A 20646-nucleotide genomic window follows, 5' to 3' on the forward strand; every position below is an offset into this window, starting at 1 on the left:
ACTGCTGCTTGTTGATGTTTTGTTGCCATAACGCTTTTGCTACCGTAAATGTGTGACACATTAAATGGGCGCTAGGCGAAAGACAACAAAAAGTTTGCTTGAACGAACGGATGGACGGACGGACATATAAAACGGATGGACAGACTTAGGCTATTATTTATAATAGGTTTTTCATTTAATTTTGTGAAATTTTATTTTTTTCAATATTTCTGTTGCTGTTGTTGTTGTTGTTGGAGGGAAATTGTGTTTAAACACACATCTAAATAGAGAGTGTGAGAGCATGCAAGTTAATCTGAAATAAAGGGGGAATATTTTTGTATATTTTCCCTCATAGTAAGTTTGGGTGTATGTTGCATGTTTATTTTTCATCCATATCATCCAAAAAACAACAACAGCAACATTATGGGCAAAAAAAAAATGAGATTATTTTTTTTTTCTCATTCTTACTTTTTACCGCCGCCACCGTCATTTGGCTGAAAATAATATTCTGTAGAGAGATTCAGTTGAAAATTTGCTCGCGGTCAGAACATTTGTGTAACGCCGCCTGACTGCCTTGTATCGTCTGCCTAACCAAAAAAACCAAAAAAAAACTACAGCAGACATTTTACGTTTAACGTCCGGAATTAATGAGTATTTCTATCTAAAACAACATCAATTCAAATACAAATCTTTTGCTATTTTCTTCTTGGCACGAGTTTTTCCGCGAGCTGTAAATTAGAAAAATTTACAAAATTGATTTCAAATACTGACTGTTGGTATGAATGAATGTGTGTCTAAAGGCATTAAGATAAATATATTTTGATTAAAACTTTACAAAAATACGAAAAAAAGGAAACTATAGGAATAATCCAGTGAAAACAAAATATAATCTTTGAGGCGCCTTGTCTTGTCCAAGATTGCCACAGTAATGCTTATAGTTAATATTTGAAAAACGTGCCGTTACGCGAAAATTTCCAAAAATAATTGTAATATCAAAGTGCAATAGTGAAGTTTGGAAAAAAATGTGCAAAAAATCACAAACAAGTTGTGAACAACAAAAAAAAACTGAAATTTAAGACATAAACAAGCAGAAAATCAAATCAAATTTGAAGTGTGAATAAAAGATAAGAATTAAGTGAAAATAACTTAAAAAAAGGCATAAAATTTAAATAACAGTGAAATCGAAAATTTTTACAAAAAAAAAATAGAAATTTCATTTAAATAATAAAATTTCACAAAAAAACAAAAGCATCTTTAAGATTCTTTACAAAATCAATCTCACATATTTGCAAATACACACACACACATACATATCACTACTTCCAAATCAGCAGGTTGTCTTGAGTCTGTGATGACATTTCAACACTGACAACACATTGACAACCTGTTGATATTGTACTGCTGACAATTGTCCAAGTAAACTGTAAAGTATTTGGCATTAAGTGAAAGTGTCTCTTAATGATTATTAAATTTTAATAATTTAAAAAAATATATATATAAAAATATCTTTAAGATACAAAATTTGTGTTTTTAGAAAAAAAAATTATGTTTAAAAATATCTTATAGAAAGCCAAAAGGAAATGAACAAAAATCTTGTCTAGTTTTCTATGGAAAAACTATTAAACTGACAATTATTTCCAATAGAAACTGTTGCACTAGATTTTTTCCTTGAGAAAAACTGTAAGATACAAAATTTTTCTATGTAAAAACTTTTATACTGAACATTTATTTTAAAGAAAAACAGAGATATCGAAATTTTTTCCATAGAAAAACTTTTATACTAAAAATTTTTCTATAAAAAAAATTTTATACGGACATTTTTTGTAAAACTGTTCTACTGACATTTTTTCTTTAGATAAATTGTTACATTAAAAAATTGTCTATCGAAAAACTGTTATACTAAACGTTTTTGTAAGGAAAAACTGATATACTGAAAATTTGTCTATAGAAAAACTTATATACGGAAATTTTTTGTACATAAAAACTTTTATACTAATCATTTTTTTCTTTAGATTTTATCTACTTGAACGTTTTTTTTTAAGAAAAAACTGTGATACGAAAATTTTTATATAGAAAAACTGTTATACGGACAATTTTGTGCATAAAAACTATAATACTAATAATTTTCTTAAGGTAAACTGTTACATTGAAAATTTATCTGTGAAAAACTGTTATACTGAATATTTTCTAATGAAAAACTATCATACAGAATATGTTTCTATTGAAAAACTGTTATACTGAACATTTTTCTATAGGAAAAACTGTCATACGCATAATTTTTTACATAAAAACTGTTATACTAACAATTTTTCTTTAGAAACTGTTGCATTAAAAATTTATCTATATATTAAAACTGTTATACTGAACATTTTCTAAAGAAAACTTTTATACGGAATATGTTTCTATAGAAAAACTGTTATTCGAACAATTTTTGTACATTAAAACTGTTATACTGATAATTTTTCTTTAGAAAAGTGTTATATCGAAAATATATCTATGGAAAACTGGTTATACTAAACATGTTCTAAAGAAAAACTATCACACGGAATATGTTTCTATAGAAAAACTGTTATAAAATCAATTTTTGTACATAAAAATGTTATACTGTAAATTTTCCTTCAGTATAACAGTATAACAAGTTTTTCTATAGAAAACCTGTTATACTGAGCATCTTATATAGAAATACTCTTGTATTGATATATTCTCTATAGAAAAACTGTTATACTGAGCATATTTTACAGAAACACTCTTACACTGACAAGTCTTTCATGAAAAACTGTTATACTGAGCATCTTTTACAGAAATACTCTTATACTGAAAGATTTTCTGTTGTACTGAGATTCTTTTACTGAAATACTCTTGTACTGGCATTTTTTATATAGAAAAACTGTTATACTGAGCATCTTTTACAGAAACACTCTTATACTGCCAAGTTTTTCTATAGAAAAACTGTTATACTGAGCATTGTTGACACAAACGCTCTTATACGGACAAGTTGTCTATGAAAAACTGTTATAATGAGCATATTTTACAGAAATACTCTTATACTTACATCTTTTCTGTAGAAAAACTGTTATACTGAGCATCTTTTACAGAAACACTCTAATACTGACAAGTTTTCTATGTAAAACTGCTATACTAAGCATCTTTTACAGAAATACTCTTATTTTGACACGTTTTCTATGAAAAAGTGTTATACTAGACATCTTTTATACTGACAATTTTTCTATTAAAAACTGTTATGAGCATCTTTTACAGAAACACTCTAATACTGACAAGTTTTCTATGAAAACCTGTTATACTGAGCATCTTTTACAGAAATATTCTTATACTGAAAGATTTTCTATAGAAAACCTGTTATACTGAGCATCTTTTATAGAAATACTCTTGTGCAGACAATTTGTCTATAGAAAAACTGTTATACTGAGCATCTTTTACACAGACACTTTTATACTGACAGGTTTTCTATGAAAAACTGCAATACTGAGTATCTTTTACAGAAATACTCTTATACTGACAAGATTAATATGAAAAACTGTTATACTGAGCTTCTTTTACAGAAACATTCTCATACTGACAAGTTTTCTATAAAAACTGTTATACTGAGCATATTTTACAGAAATACTCTTATACTGACAAGTTTTCTATGAAAAAAAAAAAACTGTTATAACAAAGTTTTTTCTATAGAACAACTTTTATATGCTCTTCTATTGAGAAATTATACGGAAAGTTATTCTTAAGAACAACTGTTATACTAACAGTTTTTTTCATTTACACAAAAATTGCGACAAGTTTTCTATAGAAAATTTTAGTATAACAGTTTTCATAGGAACATTTCCTTTATAATATTTCTATATCTCTTTTTTTGCCATAAATTATAATTTCTCTTTGAGATAAAATTTACTATTTGTTTATTTAGTTTAAAATTAGTTTTATCTTAATATTGTTTTATTTAAAATTTGCATTAAAAGATTTTTTTTTAATTTAAGTTGTTGTTTATTTAAAGGGAAAACAATTTTCAAACAAATCCATTTAATACGCGCATTTAGACAACAAAGAACACATTTACTTAGTATAACTTGTTAAATTTAAAACTATTTTAAGTATTTTATTTAAATTCTTCTTCTTTATGTTTTTAGGCTATTTATCACCAGATGTGTTTATTTTTATTAGAAAAATACATTTTTCTTTTAGTTGCTGTGATTTATTTAAACGTATTAAAATATTTTACAATTTTATTATGATGTTGATCAAATAATGTGAAAATGTTTTTTGAAAAAAGTTTATGGCTAAATTTCGAAATAATTTAAAACTTTAAGTAAATTGTTTTTTTACAATCAATAGAAAAATTTCACAATTTTAATTCTTGAAAAAAAAACGTAAATTTTTAGCAATTTTGTATTTTTTTATGACGTGTGATAATTATTTGGAAATACATTGTTGTTGTTAGTCTATTTTCTTTTCTGAGAGTTATGTACATGTACATGTACATGTGTTTGTTTAGTTTTTCTTTGGGAAATTTTGATGACAAATTTTTTGTTTGGAGCGTGTTATTAATTTATTGATATAAAATATTTTTACGATTTAAGAATTTATAGTTTGTTGTGTCTACATTTTTTTCAAATATATCAGGTTGATTTGATTTTTTAACATTTAGACTTTTCTAAGCTTTTTTCAAGACAAATGTTTGATATTTTTACAAAAAGATATATTGACATGAAATATTTTTTTATTGTTTTAGACAAAGTTTTTTGTCAGTTGTTGTCAAATTCAAATCATATAAAAAGGTCAAATAAATTTTTTTAGAATTAGATTTATATTTATATTTAGAGGTATGATTAATAACGATTTTAGATTTCTGTATAACAGTTTTTCTGAAAAATAATTTTCAGTTTATAATATTTATAGTTATTATATAAAATTGTCAAAGTAAATGTTATTCTACAGACAATAAATACATTATTATAACCATTTTTTCTTCATAGGAAACAGTAAAAGATACTTAGTATAACAGTTTTTCATAGAAAACTTGTCAGTATAAGAGTAACCAAAAAAAACTGTGTTATTAACAACTTTTAATGAAAACTGTTATACTTTGAATTTCTGCTAGAAAAACTGTTTTATTGACATTTATTTATAGACAGTTATGCTGACATTTTTTCTATAGAAAAGCTCTTATAATCACAATATAAAACTGTTGTAGTGATAATTTTTCGATAGAGAAACTATTATACTAACAATTTTTGTACAAAAAATCTCTAAATTGATAATTTTTCTAAAGAAAAACTGTTATACTGACAAATTTTTTTAGAAAAAACTAATATACTAACAATTTTTCTATAGAGAAACTGTTATACTAACAATTTGTCTATAAACACTCTTATACTGATAACTTTTCTGTAGAAAAACCGTTATTCTGATAAGTTTTCTATAAAAAAAACTAACAATTTTATATAAACAACTGTTATACTAACAAATTTCTAAAGCGAAACTGTTATACTGACATTTTTTCTATAGAAAAATGTTATACTGATAATTTTTCTGTAAATAAACTGTTATACTACATTTGTTCTATGAAAATGCTTTAATAATGACAATTTTTCTATAGAAAATCTCTTATACTGATAATTTTTCAATACAGAAGCTGTAATACTAAAAAATTTATAAAAAAAACTCTTAAAATGAAAATTTTCTGTAAGAAAAAGGTTCTACGAGCAATTATTCAATAGAAAAACTGTTATACTGACAATTTTTTTATAAAAAAACTGTTATACCGACAATTTTTTTTATTAAAACTTTTATACTGAAATTTTTCTGTAATAAAACAGTTATACGAATAAATTTTCAATAGAAAAACTGTTATACTGATAATTTTTTCTATAGAAAAACTGTTATACTGACAAATTTTCTTTAGAAATGTGTTATACTGACAATTCTGTATTCTATACGAAAACTGTTATACTTACAATATTTCTCTAGGAAAACTGTTATACTTATAGTTTTTTTACAGAAAAACTGTTATAATAAATTTTGTTGCTAACATTTGTTATATGAAAATGCTTTAATATTGACAATTTTTCTATAGAAAATCTTTTATACTGATAATTTTTCAATACAGAAGCTGTTATACTAAAAAAATTTTATAAAAACTCTTATAATGAAAATTTTCTGTAAGAAAAAGGTTCTACGAGCAATTATTCAATAGAAAAACTGTTATACTGACAATTTTTTCTGTAGAAAAACTGTTATAACGACAATTTTTTTATTAAAACTCTTATATTGAAATTTTTCTGTAATAAAACGGTTATACGAACAAATTTTCAATAGAAAAACTGTTATACTGACAATTTTTTATAGAAAAACTGTTATACTGACAAATTTTCTTTAGAAAAGTGTTGTACTGAGAATTCTGTATTCTGTACTTACAATATTTCTGTACGAAAACTGTTATACTTATAGTTTTTTTTTACAGAAAAACTGTTATAATAAATTTTGTTGCTGTTATACTGTTATTCTTTTAGAGATAATCTATTATACTGTTAAGTTTTTTGAGTTCTTTTTTTTGACAATTTAACTGTAGATAAACTGTTATACAGCGATTTTTTCCTTATAATGAAAATTTTCTAAAATCTTGTTCTATAAACAATATTCTATAGAGAAACTTAATAGCCAAATAAATAATTTTTTTTTATTTAGCTATTTTTTTATTTGTTTATAAATATTTCATTTTAATTTAAATAAATTTTATTTTTTTTCTTAACATTAAAGAAATTCCTTTTTAAATTTTCGCTGGAAATATAAAAATCAATATTTAAAACGTTCTATCTGTCGTGTCATTGTATTAAACAAATATTTCAATTTGCCAAAAAAAAATGAAAATATTTTTATTTATTTAAATGTGGGTTTTTTGTTTATTTGCAGTAGAAAACAAACAAAAAAATAAAATCACACATTTGTAAGAAAAAAAAAACTGAAATTAATGTAAATTATTTTTATCTTATTGAGTCATAATTTTCTAGCTGGTCACTGCACTATTATATTTTCACTAATCGCTTGCCAACAAATGCAGCGTGAAAAAAACACACATATTGGTTTATTAATCATTTCGAAAAAAATTAACAAGCAAATGAAAATATTCTATTGAAAAAAGAAGAGAAAAATACATTTTGTCATAAATTACTGTGGCAAGTGCCTTTAATCACTTAGTGTGTTTACTCTGCACCTATAGAAATTTTTTTGTATAAATAATTTAGGCTCTTTATTTATAATTTCTGCTTCCCCTTTATTAATATTTTTTGTTTTGTTTTTTTTTTTACTTTATAAATAGTACAATTCTATAGGGAAGTGGTTTTATATAAAAAAATATTCAAACAACTCTTATAAAAAAGCAAAAAAAAAAAAACCCTTATTGAAAAGTTATAATAGCAAAGTTAAATTATAACATAAATTCTAGCATAAATTTCCGCATTAAAGTTAATTTTTTTTTTTGTATTTATCATTTCGCCCCAAAGCAGGAAAAATGAACAGACATTTAAATGAATGTATTTTTTGTTTAATAAATTTTGAAACAATATTTTAAAAATTTTGTTAATTTAAAATTTAAGTTTTATATTCTTTCAAATCACTGTCAAATACTTGTAATGCATTTGTATTATATTTTAAAAATAACTAAAAAAGATTTCATAAACTGCAGCATTATGAATGAATATATAAAATATTAAAATTGTAATTTCTTCTTTTTCCTTCTCTCAGATGAAATATATTTCAAAAAAAATAAATGTCTCCCGTTTGTCTGTTTTATGGTTTTGAATGTAAAAATTGTTTAAAAAGGGTTGTCTGTCTGTCTGGCTGTGTGTAGGTATAGCATTTTGCATTTAAAAAAAATTACATTAATTTTCATGTTTGTGCAGGCACATTTATTATAAAGTTTTTGTAAACATTGCTGCTTTTTGTTTATAGTATGACAAAAATTCCTTGACATTTTAATTGCTTTTAAAGAGACATAACCAGATGCAAGAGATAAAAATAATTTTTGGTCAGATGGACGGATTTGTTAAAAAGAGATAAAAGGTGAAAGAGCTATCGGCAAAAAATATGCAAAACGCAGTATAAACATTTTTCAATAAAAATAATTGTCAATATAAAAGTTTTTCTATAAGAAAATTGTCAGTATAACAGTTTTCTATAAGAAAATTGTCAGTATAATAGTTTTCTATAGAAAAGTTATCAGTATAAAAGTTCTTTCATAAAAAAATTTAAGGATAAAAGATTTTCTAGAGAAAAATTGTCAGTATAACAGTTTTTCTGTAAGAAAATTGTCGGTATAACTGTAAAACATTCAGTATAGCAGTTTTTCTATACAAAAATTGTCAGTATAACAGTTTTTCTACAAAAAGTTGTCAGTATAACAGTTTTTTATATAAAATTGTCAGTATAACAGTTTTTCTACAAAAAGTTGTCAGTATAACAGTTTTTTATATAAAATTGTCAGTATAACAGTTTTTTATATAGAAAAATTGGCAGTATAAAAGTTTTTCGATAGAAAAATTGGCAGTATAACAATTTTTATTAAAAAAATTTCAGTATAACAGTTTTTCTATAAAAATTGTTAGTATAAAAGTTTTTCTATAGTAAAATTGTCAGTATAACAGTTGTTATATAGAAAAGTTGTTAGTATAACAGTTTTTCTAAAGAAAAATTTTCAGTGTAACAATTTTTTGTAAAAAATTTTAGTATAACAGTTTTTCTATATAAAAATTGTCAGTATAACCGTTTTTCTAAAGAAATTTTTCAGTATAACAGTTTTTCTATAGAAAAATTGTCAGTATAACAGTTTTTCTATAGAAAAATTGTTAGTATAACAGTTTTCCTATAAAAAATTGTAAGTATAACAGTTCTTCTATAGAAAATTTGTCGGTATAACAGCTTTTCTATAGAAAAATTATCAGTAAAACAGTATTTCTACTGAAAATTGTCAGTATGACAGTTTATTATAAAACAATTTTCAGTATAACAGTTTTTCTACAGAAAATTATCAGTAGAACAGTTTTTCTATAGAAAAATTATCAGTATAATATTTTCTATTCGAAAAATTATTAGTATAACAGTTTTTCTATACAAAAATTTTTCAGTATAACAGTTTTCAATAGAAAAATTTTCAATATAAAAGTTTTTCTGTAATAAAGTTTTCAAATAGCAGTTTTTAGTATTACAGTTTTTCTACAGAAAACAGTTCTTTCAGATAAAAATAGCCAGTATAACAGTTTTTCAATAGAAAAATGTTCAGTATAACAGTTTTTCTTTGCGAAAATTTCAGTATAACAGTTTTCTATAGGTACATACAACATTTTTTATATTAATTGATTTGCATTGCAACAGTATTTCTATAGAAAAGACATAGAAAAGTTGTTTTTATAACAGTTTTTCTAATGAAAAATTTTATGTGTAACAGTTTTTTCAAAAGAAACATTATCAGTATAATAGTTTGTTCATCTTTTGAAATATACAAAAAATGTATCAAAAATATCAGGATTATCATAAAGATACAAAAAGTATTTAACAGATACGAAAAGGTTCATTCAATTATTTTTTTATTTTTATAAAAAAATTGCATTATTTGTTTAAAATATGCCAAAGTTCATACATACTTACATGCATGTGTATCTCAAAGTTATAAAACGACAAAACAAAGCAAACTATATAATATTTTTGCTTAATTTTTAAGCAATTTAGATAAAAAAACGTAATTAAATTTAAACCAAAGCTAAAAAAAATAATTAAAAAATAATAACAACAAAAGAAAATTAATTAAATTAAAAAACAACGTGAGAACGCTAATGGCAAATAAAACAAACGGAAATGAAACTGCCTTAAGTTTAATCACAAAAAAAACAGCAAACAAATTAACAACTGAGAAGTTATAAAAAATCTAAATAATACCAACTACAAAACTCTTAATTAATTAATGTCATCAACACTTTTATGTCAACAAATTACGCCACAACAACAATGGCTCAAGTCGACTATCAAGCACATAATTTCACCTGTTACACCGTACCTGAATGTTCGTCAAACGATGAACTTGAATTACCAGGCGAAAATTATGGCAGTCAATGTTCACTCAACTCGACCGAATCAACTACCTCTTCTATAGATAATAATATATTACGTAAACATCATCAACAAATTAAATACTATAAGAAATTCTTTAATCCATATGTTACGGCCACAACAGCACAGCAACAGCATCAGCAAAGAATTTCTATGCCCCTTATAGTGACTACAAATTCTTTAAATACAAATCAATTGCATCCATATAATCACTATGTGAATTCGCCTTATCAACTTCAGCTGTTGCAGCAACATCAGCAGCATCAACAATTTCAGGAGCAGCATATACGTGGCCAAACTCAATCTCCTCAATTGGGTTACTTTGTTCCCTTTGCTCCGAATTGTTATTTCAGTCCACCGGTTCAGCGCAAGAGATATAGGTATTTAGGGGATTTGTTGTCAATTAAAAAGAAGCATTTTTTCAATGTTTTGTCCTGGGGGAATTGTAGATTTACTTTTTGTTTTAGATCAAGTAACTTAAGTAACTTCAAGTTCAAGCTTAAGTTCTAGTTCAGTTGTAGTTCAGTTCTAGTTCAGTTTTAGTTCAGTTCTAGTTCAGTTCTAGTTCAGTTCTGGTTCAGTTCTAGTTCAGTTCTAGTTTAGTTCTAGTTCAGTTCTAGTTCAGTTCTAGTTCAGTTCTAGTTCAGTTCTAGTTCAGTTCTAGTTCAGTTCTAGTTCAGTTCTAGTTCAGTTCTAGTTCAGTTCTAGTTCAGTTCTAGTTTAGTTCTAGTTCTAGTTCAGTTCTAGTTTAGTTCTAGTTCACTTTTAGTTCTGTTCTAGTTCAGTTCTAGTTCTGTTCTAGTTCTGTTCTAGTTCTAGTTCAGTTCTAGTTCTAGTTCTGTTCTAGTTCTGTTCTAGTTCTGTTCTAGTTCTGTTCTAGTTCTGTTCTAGTTCTGTTCTAGTTCTGTTCTAGTTCTGTCTAGTTCTGTTCTAGTTCTGTTCTAGTTCTGTTCTAGTTCTGTTCTAGTTCTGTTCTAGTTCTGTTCTAGTTCTGTTCTAGTTCTGTTCTAGTTCTGTTCTAGTTCTGTTCTAGTTCTGTTCTAGTTCTGTTCTAGTTCTGTTCTAGTTCTGTTCTAGTTCTGTTCTAGTTCTGTTCTAGTTCTGTTCTAGTTCTGTTCTAGTTCTGTTCTAGTTCTGTTCTAGTTCTGTTCTAGTTCTGTTCTAGTTCTGTTCTAGTTCTGTTCTAGTTCTGTTCTAGTTCTGTTCTAGTTCTGTTCTAGTTCTGTTCTAGTTCTGTTCTAGTTCTGTTCTAGTTCTGTTCTAGTTCTGTTCTAGTTCTGTTCTAGTTCTGTTTTAGTTCTGTTCTAGTTCTGTTCTAGTTCTGTTCTAGTTCTGTTCTAGTTCTGTTCTAGTTCTGTTCTAGTTCTGTTCTAGTTCTGTTCTAGTTCTGTTCTAGTTCTGTTCTAGTTCTGTTCTAGTTCTGTTCTTGTTCTGTTCTAGTTCTGTTGCAATTGTTCTAGTTTTGTTCTAGTTGTGTTCTAGTTCAGTTTTAGTTCAGTTCTAGTTTAGTTCTAGTTCAGTTCTAGTTCAGTTCTAGTTCAGTTCTAGTTCAGTTCTAGTTCAGTTCTAGTTCAGTTCTAGTTCAGTTCTAGTTCAGTTCTAGTTCAGTTCTAGTTCAGTTCTAGTTCAGTTCTAGTTCAGTTCTAGTTCAGTTCTAGTTCAGTTCTAGTTCAGTTCTAGTTCAGTTCTAGTTCAGTTCTAGTTCAGTTCTAGTTCAGTTCTAGTTCAGTTCTAGTTCAGTTCTAGTTCAGTTCTAGTTCAGTTATAGTTCAGTTATAGTTCAGTTATAGTTCAGTTCTAGTTCAGTTCTAGTTCAGTTCTAGTTCAGTTCTAGTTCAGTTCTAGTTCAGTTCTTGTTCAGTTCTTGTTCAGTTCTAGTTCAGTTCTAGTTCAGTTCTAGTTCAGTTCTAGTTCAGTTCTAGTTCAGTTTCAGTTCAGTTCTAGTTCAGTTCTAGTTTAGTTCTAGTTCAGTTCTAGTTCAGTTCTAGTTCAGTTCTAGTTCAGTTCTAGTTCAGTTCTAGTTCAGTTCTAGTTTAGTTCTAGTTCAGTTCTAGTTCAGTTCTAGTTTCAAATTTAGATAAATTTCCATTATTCCCTTTTAATTAAAACTTCTAATTAATTCCCTTCACCTTCTTTATCATTACAGAGACAAAGAAAACGATCGCAATCGTAGAGCTGTCAGCTATGGTGGCATCACGAACAGCACGTCTATGACCACTTTGCCACGAGCGGCACCGCGACGTGTAAATCTTATGAAAGATCCTCCTCCACCACCTCCACCAAAACCGTTACTCCTGCAACAAACATCGATTCAATCGTCTACGACTAGCAACACATCCTCACTCTCGATACCCAGTAAATATCCACAATCTGAATACAATCTTATTACCAAATTAGAATCGACGACGACCTCATCTCTCACAGCTCCCTCCCAATATCAGGCGCAAAATTTTTATGCGAATGCTTCTACTATAGCAGCTGCTAGTAGTAATAATTACTCGTCACTGCTATGTCATGCCAGTTCAACATCCAGCCCTTTAGCAGTGCGTAAGCGTGAGAAATTATTGCATCGTTTTAGTGATGCTGCCACATTGGGTCGCAAGCTTAAAAAGAAAAAGAATACAAATCGTACTTGTCGTTCCATGACCGAAGCCATTGAGATGTTGGCCGATCCTGTTATAGAAGATGAATTTTTTGTAAGTACTTTTTTATTTATTATAAATATTTTATTTTGAGTGTTTTTTTTTTTAATTCTATAAAATCAAGGGGAGTTTCAATATTTAAAACAGATTTCCTATTGCATTTATATCAGTTTTTTTCACATTTAAATAACGTTTTTGTTGTAAGCTCTGTTTATATATATTTTTTAACTATTTAAAATTCTTATCTTTTATTCTTTGACTCTACGCGTATTGTATTTATGTTGATTTTGTTTTTTTCTCCAACAGATTATTGTAGTTTTTTTGAATTTTTTATTCAATTGTTCTTTTTTTTTGGTTTTTCAATTGTTCATAAAACAGTTGACAATTGTTCTTTGGCGCGTTCATATCGCAAAATTAAAATCGTTAAGAGTGTTTTACAAAAGAACGGAAAACGGATGTTGTAATTAATTAAATTAATTATAGGGTGTAAAATTTATTATAATTAATTTTAGTGCAAAAAAAAATAAAAAAAATAAAAACAAACGGAGTTTTTTTCTACAAACAAACTTTACTTTGTAAAGTTGTTAATGTGAACAAAGTGTGTTTTAAAGATATTTTTCATAACAAAAGTTACGAAAATGTAATTGTTTTTCAATTCTATTTCTTAATTTTGATTTTTACTGATAGTGCTGTTTTTTAACCAATAGATATTGATCTTTTCCATTGTGCTCAAAAGAATTCCAATATTGTATGAAAGTTTAAAAATATTAATTTTTTAACCATTCTAAAATTATCTGAAAATGTATCTTAATCTGCCTTACTTTTTGTCAACCATAAGCAGGATAGATCAGTTCTAGTTCAGTTCCAGTTCAGTTCTATTTCAGCTCTAATTCACTTCTAGTTCAGTTCTAGCTCAGTTCTAGTTCAATTTTAGTCCAGTTCTATTTCAGTTCTAGTTCAGTTCTAGTTCAGTTCTAGTTCAGTTCTAGTTCAGTTCTAGTTCAGTTCTAGTTCAGTTCTAGTTCAGTTCTAGTTCAGTTCTAGTTCTAGTTCAGTTCTAGTTCAGTTCTAGTTCAGTTCTAGTTCAGTTCTAGTTCAGTTCTAGTTCTAGTTCTAGTTCAGTTCTAGTTCTAGTTCTAGTTCAGTTCTAGTTCAGTTCTAGTTCAGTTCTACTTCAGTTCTAGTTCAGTTTTAGTTCAGTTCTAGTTCAGTTCTAGTTCAGTTCTAGTTCAGTTCTAGTTTAGTTCAGTTCTAGTTCAGTTCTAGTTCAGTTCTAGTTCAATTCTAGTTCAATTCTAGTTCAGTTCTAGTTCAGTTCTAGTTCAGTTCTAGTTCAGTTCTAGTTCTAGTTCAGTTCTAGTTCAGTTCTAGTTCAGTTCTAGTTCAGTTCTAGTTCAGTTCTAGTTCAGTTCTAGTTCAGTTCTAGTTCAGTTCTAGTTCAGTTCTAGTTCAGTTCTAGTTCAGTTCTAGTTCAGTTCTAGTTTAGTTCTAGTTCAGTTCTAGTTCAGTTCTAGTTCAGTTCTAGTTCAGTTCTAGTTCAGTTCTAGTTCAGTTCTAGTTCAGTTCTAGTTCAGTTCTAGTTCAGTTCTATTTCAGTTCTAGTTCAGTTCTAGTTCTAGTTCAGTTCTAGTTCAGTTCTAGTTCAGTTCTATTTCAGTTCTAGTTCAGTTGTTGTTCAGTTCTAGTTCAGTTCTAGTTCAGTTCTAGTTCAGTTCTAGTTCAGTTCTAGTTCAGTTCTAGTTCAGTTCTAGTTCAGTTCTAGTTCAGTTCTAGTTCAGTTCTAGTTCAGTTCTAGTTCAGTTCTAGTTCAGTTCTAGTTCCGTTCTAGTTCAGTTCTAGTTCAGTTCTAGTTCAGTTCTAGTTCAGTTCTAGTTCAATTCTAGTTCAGTTCTAGTTCAGTTCTAGTTCAGTTCTAGTACAGTTCTAGTTCAGTTCTAGTTCAGTTCTAGTTCAGTTCTAGTTCAGTTCTAGTTCAGTTCTAGTTCAGTTCTAGTTCAGTTCTAGTTCAGTTCTAGTTCAGTTCTAGTTCAGTTCTAGTTCAGTTCTAGTTCAGTTCTAGTTCAGTTCTAGTTCAGTTCTAGTTCAGTTCTAGTTCAGTTCTAGTTCAGTTCAAGTTCAGTTATAGTTCAGTTCTATTTCAGTTATAGTTCACTTATATGTAGATCAGTTATATTTCAGTTTTAGTTCAGTTCTAGTCAATTCTATATATCTCTGTAAGTGAAAATAAATATTCACAATCTATGTGAAAAAAGATGCGCAAAGGTGAATGCATTCAAGTGTTATCTAATTAATTGCTACTTTTGAAACCGAATCCATTCATTTTAAAATTGTGCAATATATTATTCAATCATTGCTAAACTGTTTCGTTAATAGTGTAAGGATGAATTTGTATTAAAATGCAGATTATTCGATTAGCGGATTAAGCAGACTACACTTGCAATGATTCGCAAAATATAGACGAAAATTACTTAAAATTCGACTGAAATATAAATGAATTAAATCCCGTAGTTAGAATAGTTCTAAGATTTAAATTTGATGTAATTATCAGGGAAAAGTATATCTACAAAATGTGTAGTGTTCATAATGGGTCATTGATTTCTAGATATTCTCAGTTTTCTAGGGATTTGTTTGGAAATTTATAAATTTTCAATGTAAGACAATAAAGAGATTTTAAAACCATTTTAGTTTCTTGGCACGAATAAATCACTCTTTTAAAGCTCTTTTTTACAATTTACTCAATACATTTTAATTCAAATTTCTGTCATTAAAATTGTGGGCGTCAATTAAAAGGCAACAAATAAATAGACTTTAATCAACAATTAAATAATTTTGAAAATAAATCGAAAAAAAAAAATCTACGACTGTGTTGCAACAACAAATACTGCAAAGTGTAAAGCCCCAGTGTATCTAATATTTTGAAAATGAATACTTTAAACTATTGGGGTCAATACATGTATTAATTTGTTATCTGAACAACAACTAAAACAAATTTTAACATGTCAACAAAAAACGCTCAGGAAAGGAAAATTGTTTTTTGAAGAAAGAAAAAACCAAAATGGAATAAAAAGATTAACAATGACAGATTAACAACTGAAATTAAACTAAAACACAAATACCTGAACTATGTATAAGGATACAATGTTAAAATGGAAATAATGAAAAAAAAAACTTAAATTACAACAACTAAATTAAAATTTAAACTTAATATAAGAGTTTAAGTATTGTGAAACGCCAAACCCCTCACCATAACATTAGTACAACCAGCAGCAGCAGCATAAAAAAGTTGAAATGTGAAAAGTGTGCCAAATTTGTAATAGAAAACGCCATACGACGATTACTGGGGTTTTGTGTAACAAAAAGATTGTAACGTCCAACTACTAGTACTAAACTCGTACGATTATAATATATATTTTTTAAATACGTATTCGTATCTCTTTTGTTGTAACGTTTTTACCTTGTCATCAACAATGAACCGTAAAGTAGGAAAATTCACTTGTAAGTGGACAAAGAAAGTGGAATTCTATAGAAATGTACATGGATGATGGTGGTCATCAGAAAATTGTAAAAACAATATTAATTTTTATACCCTACACCACTATAGTGGGGAGTGGGGGTATTATGCATTTGTGCTGAAGTTTGTAACATTCAAAACTATTGGTCCTACACCCACTTTAAAGTATACCAATCGGCTAAGAATCACTTTTTGAGTCGATGTCCGTCTGTCTGTTTGTCCACTCTTGTAGAAAATCTTTTTTGTCTGCAATTAGTAAAAATATTCCGGAATTAAGTTAAAAAAAAAAACAAATTAAATGCCCTTTTTTAATAATCTAGATTTTTAATATAATGACTAGTGTAGGGTGTCATTTGGTCGGAAATGCCTGACATTCATACTTGTTTATTTGTTGTTGTGTTGTGGTATGCGAAAAATGAAGAATTGTTGCAAGGAAAAGTTTACAATCTGAAAAAATCATTATTTTGTAAGAAGCGCTGTTTACACTGGCTACAAAATTTGCTATTACTCACAATTCATTCACAATGTATTATGAAAAAGAATCAACTGAACTAGAACTGAACTAGAACTGAACTAGAACTGAACTAGAACTGAACTAGAACTGAACTAGAACTGAACTAGAACTGAACTAGAACTGAACTAGAACTGAACTAGAACTGAACTAGAACTGAACTAGAACTGAACTAGAACTGAACTAGAACTGAACTAGAACTGAACTAGAACTGAACTAGAACTGAACTAGAACTGAACTAGAACTGAACTAGAACTGAACTAGAATTGAACTAGAACTGAACTGGAACTGAACTAGAACTGAACTAGAAATGATCTAGAACTGAACTAGAACTGATCTAGAACTGATCTAGAACTGAAGTAGAACTGATCTAGAACTGATCTAGAACTGATTTAGAACTGAACTAGAACAGAACTAAAACTGAACTAGGACTAGAACTGAACTAGAACTAAACTAGAACTAAACTAGAACTGAACTAAAACTGAACTAGAACTGAACTAGAACTGAACTAGAACTGAACTAGAACTGAACTAGAACTGAACTAGAACTGAACTATACCTGAACTAGAATTGAACTAGAACTGAACTAAATTAGAACTAGAACTGAACTAGAACTGAACTAGATCTGACCTAGAACTAAACTAGAACTGAACTGGAACTGAACTAGAACTGAACTGGAACTGAACTGGAACTGAACTAGAAATATAACTGAAATCTTCACTGAAACGAAATCTCTTCTTAAATTTTCACTTAAACTTAGTTTCAACAAAAATTAGTACAAAAATAAGATTTTTGCAAAAAAAAAAAGAAATTTTTGACTCAAATCAAATTTTACAGAAAAATTTTACTAAAATCAAGTTTCACTGAAAATTTTCTTTAAAATCAAATTTCACCAATAATTTTCATTAAAATAAAACTAAGTTTTACTTACAACAAAATTTCAGCGAAAATGTTTTATAAAAACTAAGATTCACCAAAAACCAATTTTCCAAAAAAATTTTTCACTCAAATCAAATTTTACAGAAAATTTTTACTAAAATCAAGTTTCACTGAAAATTTTCATTTAAATCAAATTTCACCAATAATTTTCACTAAAATCGAACTAAGTTTTACTTACAAAAAAATTGCAGCGAAAATGTTTTATAAAAACTAACATTCACCAAAAACCTTTAGTAAAGCCATGTATGTTTCACCAAAAATTTTCACAAAAATTAAGTTATACCGATAGTTTTTACTAAAACTATATTTCAATAGAAGTTTCACTAAAATCAAATGTCATCAAAAATTTTGACTAAAATAAAATTTTACCCAAAATTTGACCGAAATTTAAAAAAAAAAATCAAATTTCACAAAAATATTTTCACTATAATTATAATTCACGAAAAAAATCCACAAAAATCAAATTTTGCAAATATTTCAACTTTTTAACAAGTTACGTTGAAATTAAATTCAATTCACATAAAATTAGTTCAACTGAAAATTACAGTTAAATCAATAAATTCCTGACCTCTAACCTCAGACATTATTAAGAGCCAGAACATAAGACAATTGAACTATTGTATTATAGCAAAAAGCTGCACATGTCCCACACTTTCAATGCTAGTGTAAACGACGTCTCAATCTCTCAACTATTTTTACACACTTTTTCTTGAGTGTATTTTTGTAAAGTATAACAAAAAAGCAATGCAAAATTTCATGCACAAATATCGGGTAATTGGATTAGAAAAAAAGAATAACACTAAAAAAGGTTTTCTATCACAAGGGGGTACAACAACAATAGACAACAATGATGAAAATCAATTGCATTTGAAATTTTAAACGAAAAACAACGATTTTTGATTAATTTTTTTTGTGGATAAAAAAAAGAAAAATAAAACAAAAATTATAATTAAATAAAAAGAAAAGAAAACAACAATATTATAATAAATAATATTTTCTAAAAGAAAAAGAAGTTGAAAATCTATTATAGAAAAACAACAAATTAAAAAAGTTACAAATCTTCATAAAAATAATAAATATATATATATAAAAAGTATTGCCTACTTTAAAGTGCTTCAAAAAAGTGTTGAACAAGCAGATCATTAACAACTCACCAAACAAAACTGATCTTATTTACTTGACACATTTAAAATGAAAATTCTAAAGTATACTTCGCGGCGTAGTAGTTTAAAGAAACGTAAATCCAGTATGGCAACCTCAACACGATCCACTGTTATGCATCCCATTAATCCCAAGGCTGCATTTTATCCCTTTTTAAAACAAAAACCCACCGCCCTTATACGCAATGGTATTATCGGTTGCGGTGAGGGTCCTGGCTCTAAGGGTCTCTATCAAGTTGATGATCGTATTTATACAACAACCAAAATGTTTATACGTGATGGCTATATGTATCCTCGGCAGGCTGGTCAATCAATGGATCCACGTTTTCCTTATGAGCTCCATGAGTTTCCTGATGATACAGGAGCCACTGGCCTACAATTAGTTACAGCTCCTAAAGTACACATCTCTGGCGAGTATTTAGCCAATGGTTCCTCTGATCATCTTGTTAACGTAATGCCATCTAGTGGTGGTGGTATTCAGGGTTCAGGTTCGTTAACTCGTCGTGATGCTCGTAAGGCAGCTGCTGAGATAAATTTAGCCAATCAAGTTTATTGGTTGCAAAAACAACGTATACGTTCGCGCAGCAATAGTTTGGGTCAGCGGGTGACTCAAGAGGATATGTCACCACCTCCCGTAGAGCGTAGTTATATACGTAATGTGGATGATTTGTTAACCTCATTAAAGCATCAGGATCAGATTTATCAAGTTCCACCTAGTGAAAGTGGTCAATCGACGGCCTCAAATCGTCGCAAGAAAAAGGTGAGTAGAAAAGAGTAATCTAATTCAAAGTTAAACTCATTAAACTCTTAAAATCTTGCTTTAAACTTTGATAGAAATTGAATTTTTTAAAGTTTTCTAATCAAGCTTTTAAGTTCACAACTTAAAATGTTTGAGCTTTTATTCCTGAACTTGAATAAAACCTGTAATTAATATACAAAATCGCCACCATCTTGTATTTTGATCTTCATCCGAAGCTTTTAATTAACTTCACACCTTAAACTTTTAAACGTTCATATCTAAGCTTTATTAAAAAGCTTACATTATGTGCAAATTTCGCCATTTTCATCAGTCTGATCTTTAAACGTATTTTATATGTATTTCATAATAAAGTTCATAGAAAAAAACTGCATTAACATAAAACACCTTTAAATACAGATTTTTTTTTTTTGAGAAGTAGTCGAAATCCCGTCAACAAAATTGTGTTAACAAACTAAATTGAAATCACGTTTTAACCTTAGAAGATGTCAATGTTTTTTATGTCTTTTGATATTGACAGAAATACAATACAAACCTACGACCGAGCACCTAAAAAAGTATCTTTTTATTCAAAGTTTTAGCACACAAAACAAAGTGTCAAAGAAATAAGGAGAGATTCTTCAGCATACAAGCAAAAAGTGACATTAGTTGAATAATGCAGCTAAAATTCATATGAATAGGAAAAAAAGAAGGGATAATCACATGTTGCGATTAAAAGTAAAACGTTTTCGTTAAAAATATCACTAAAAACGATCACTAAAGGAAATTAGTTAGAACCAAATTTCAGCAAGAATTTTCACTAAAATTTAATTTCACCAAAAATGTTTACAAAATCTACTACAGATATTCACTGTAATGAAATTGAACTTAAACTGAAATAGAACTAACCTAGAACTAAACAAGATCTAAACTAGAACTAAACTAGATCGAAATTAGAAGTAAACTAGAACTGAACTAGAACTGAACTAGAACTGAACTAGAACTGAACTAGAACTGAACTAGAACTGAACTAGAACTGAACTAGAACTGAACTAGAAC

General features: G+C 27.7%; 2 protein-coding genes across 15 annotated transcripts in view; both read left to right on the forward strand.

Moving 5' to 3' along the window:
* Positions 1 to 504: 504 nt before the first annotated feature.
* LOC111688930 (dual specificity protein kinase splA-like) lies at positions 505 to 12867 on the forward strand. 9 transcript variants are annotated; one of them, XM_046948246.1, is made up of 3 exons: positions 505 to 1090; positions 9704 to 10469; positions 12236 to 12867. In XM_046948246.1, exons 2-3 carry the CDS (start codon positions 9961 to 9963, stop codon positions 12822 to 12824), a joined length of 1098 nt encoding a protein of 365 aa, XP_046804202.1. In that variant the 5' UTR covers positions 505 to 1090; positions 9704 to 9960; the 3' UTR covers positions 12825 to 12867. The 9 variants fall into 9 exon arrangements, with proteins under 9 accessions (XP_046804202.1, XP_046804203.1, XP_046804204.1 ...); XM_046948247.1 differs by having other exon boundaries at positions 505 to 965; XM_046948248.1 differs by having other exon boundaries at positions 505 to 755.
* Positions 12868 to 18685: 5818 nt separating this feature from the next.
* LOC111678055 (tight junction protein ZO-2-like) overlaps positions 18686 to 20646 on the forward strand; it is a 77619-nt gene continuing 75658 nt past the window's right edge. For 3 of the 6 annotated variants that reach the window (XM_046948234.1, XM_046948235.1, XM_046948236.1), the window contains exon 1: positions 18686 to 19611. In XM_046948234.1, the coding sequence (XP_046804190.1) occupies positions 18883 to 19611 (729 nt within the window). In that variant the 5' untranslated portion in view covers positions 18686 to 18882. The remainder of the gene's footprint in view (positions 19612 to 20646) is intronic. The other 3 variants (XM_046948243.1, XM_046948242.1, XM_046948241.1) reach the window with 3 other exon arrangements.

The sequence above is a fragment of the Lucilia cuprina genome, chromosome 4 (genome assembly GCF_022045245.1).
Source record: "Lucilia cuprina isolate Lc7/37 chromosome 4, ASM2204524v1, whole genome shotgun sequence".
Classification (NCBI taxonomy): domain Eukaryota; kingdom Metazoa; phylum Arthropoda; class Insecta; order Diptera; family Calliphoridae; genus Lucilia; species Lucilia cuprina.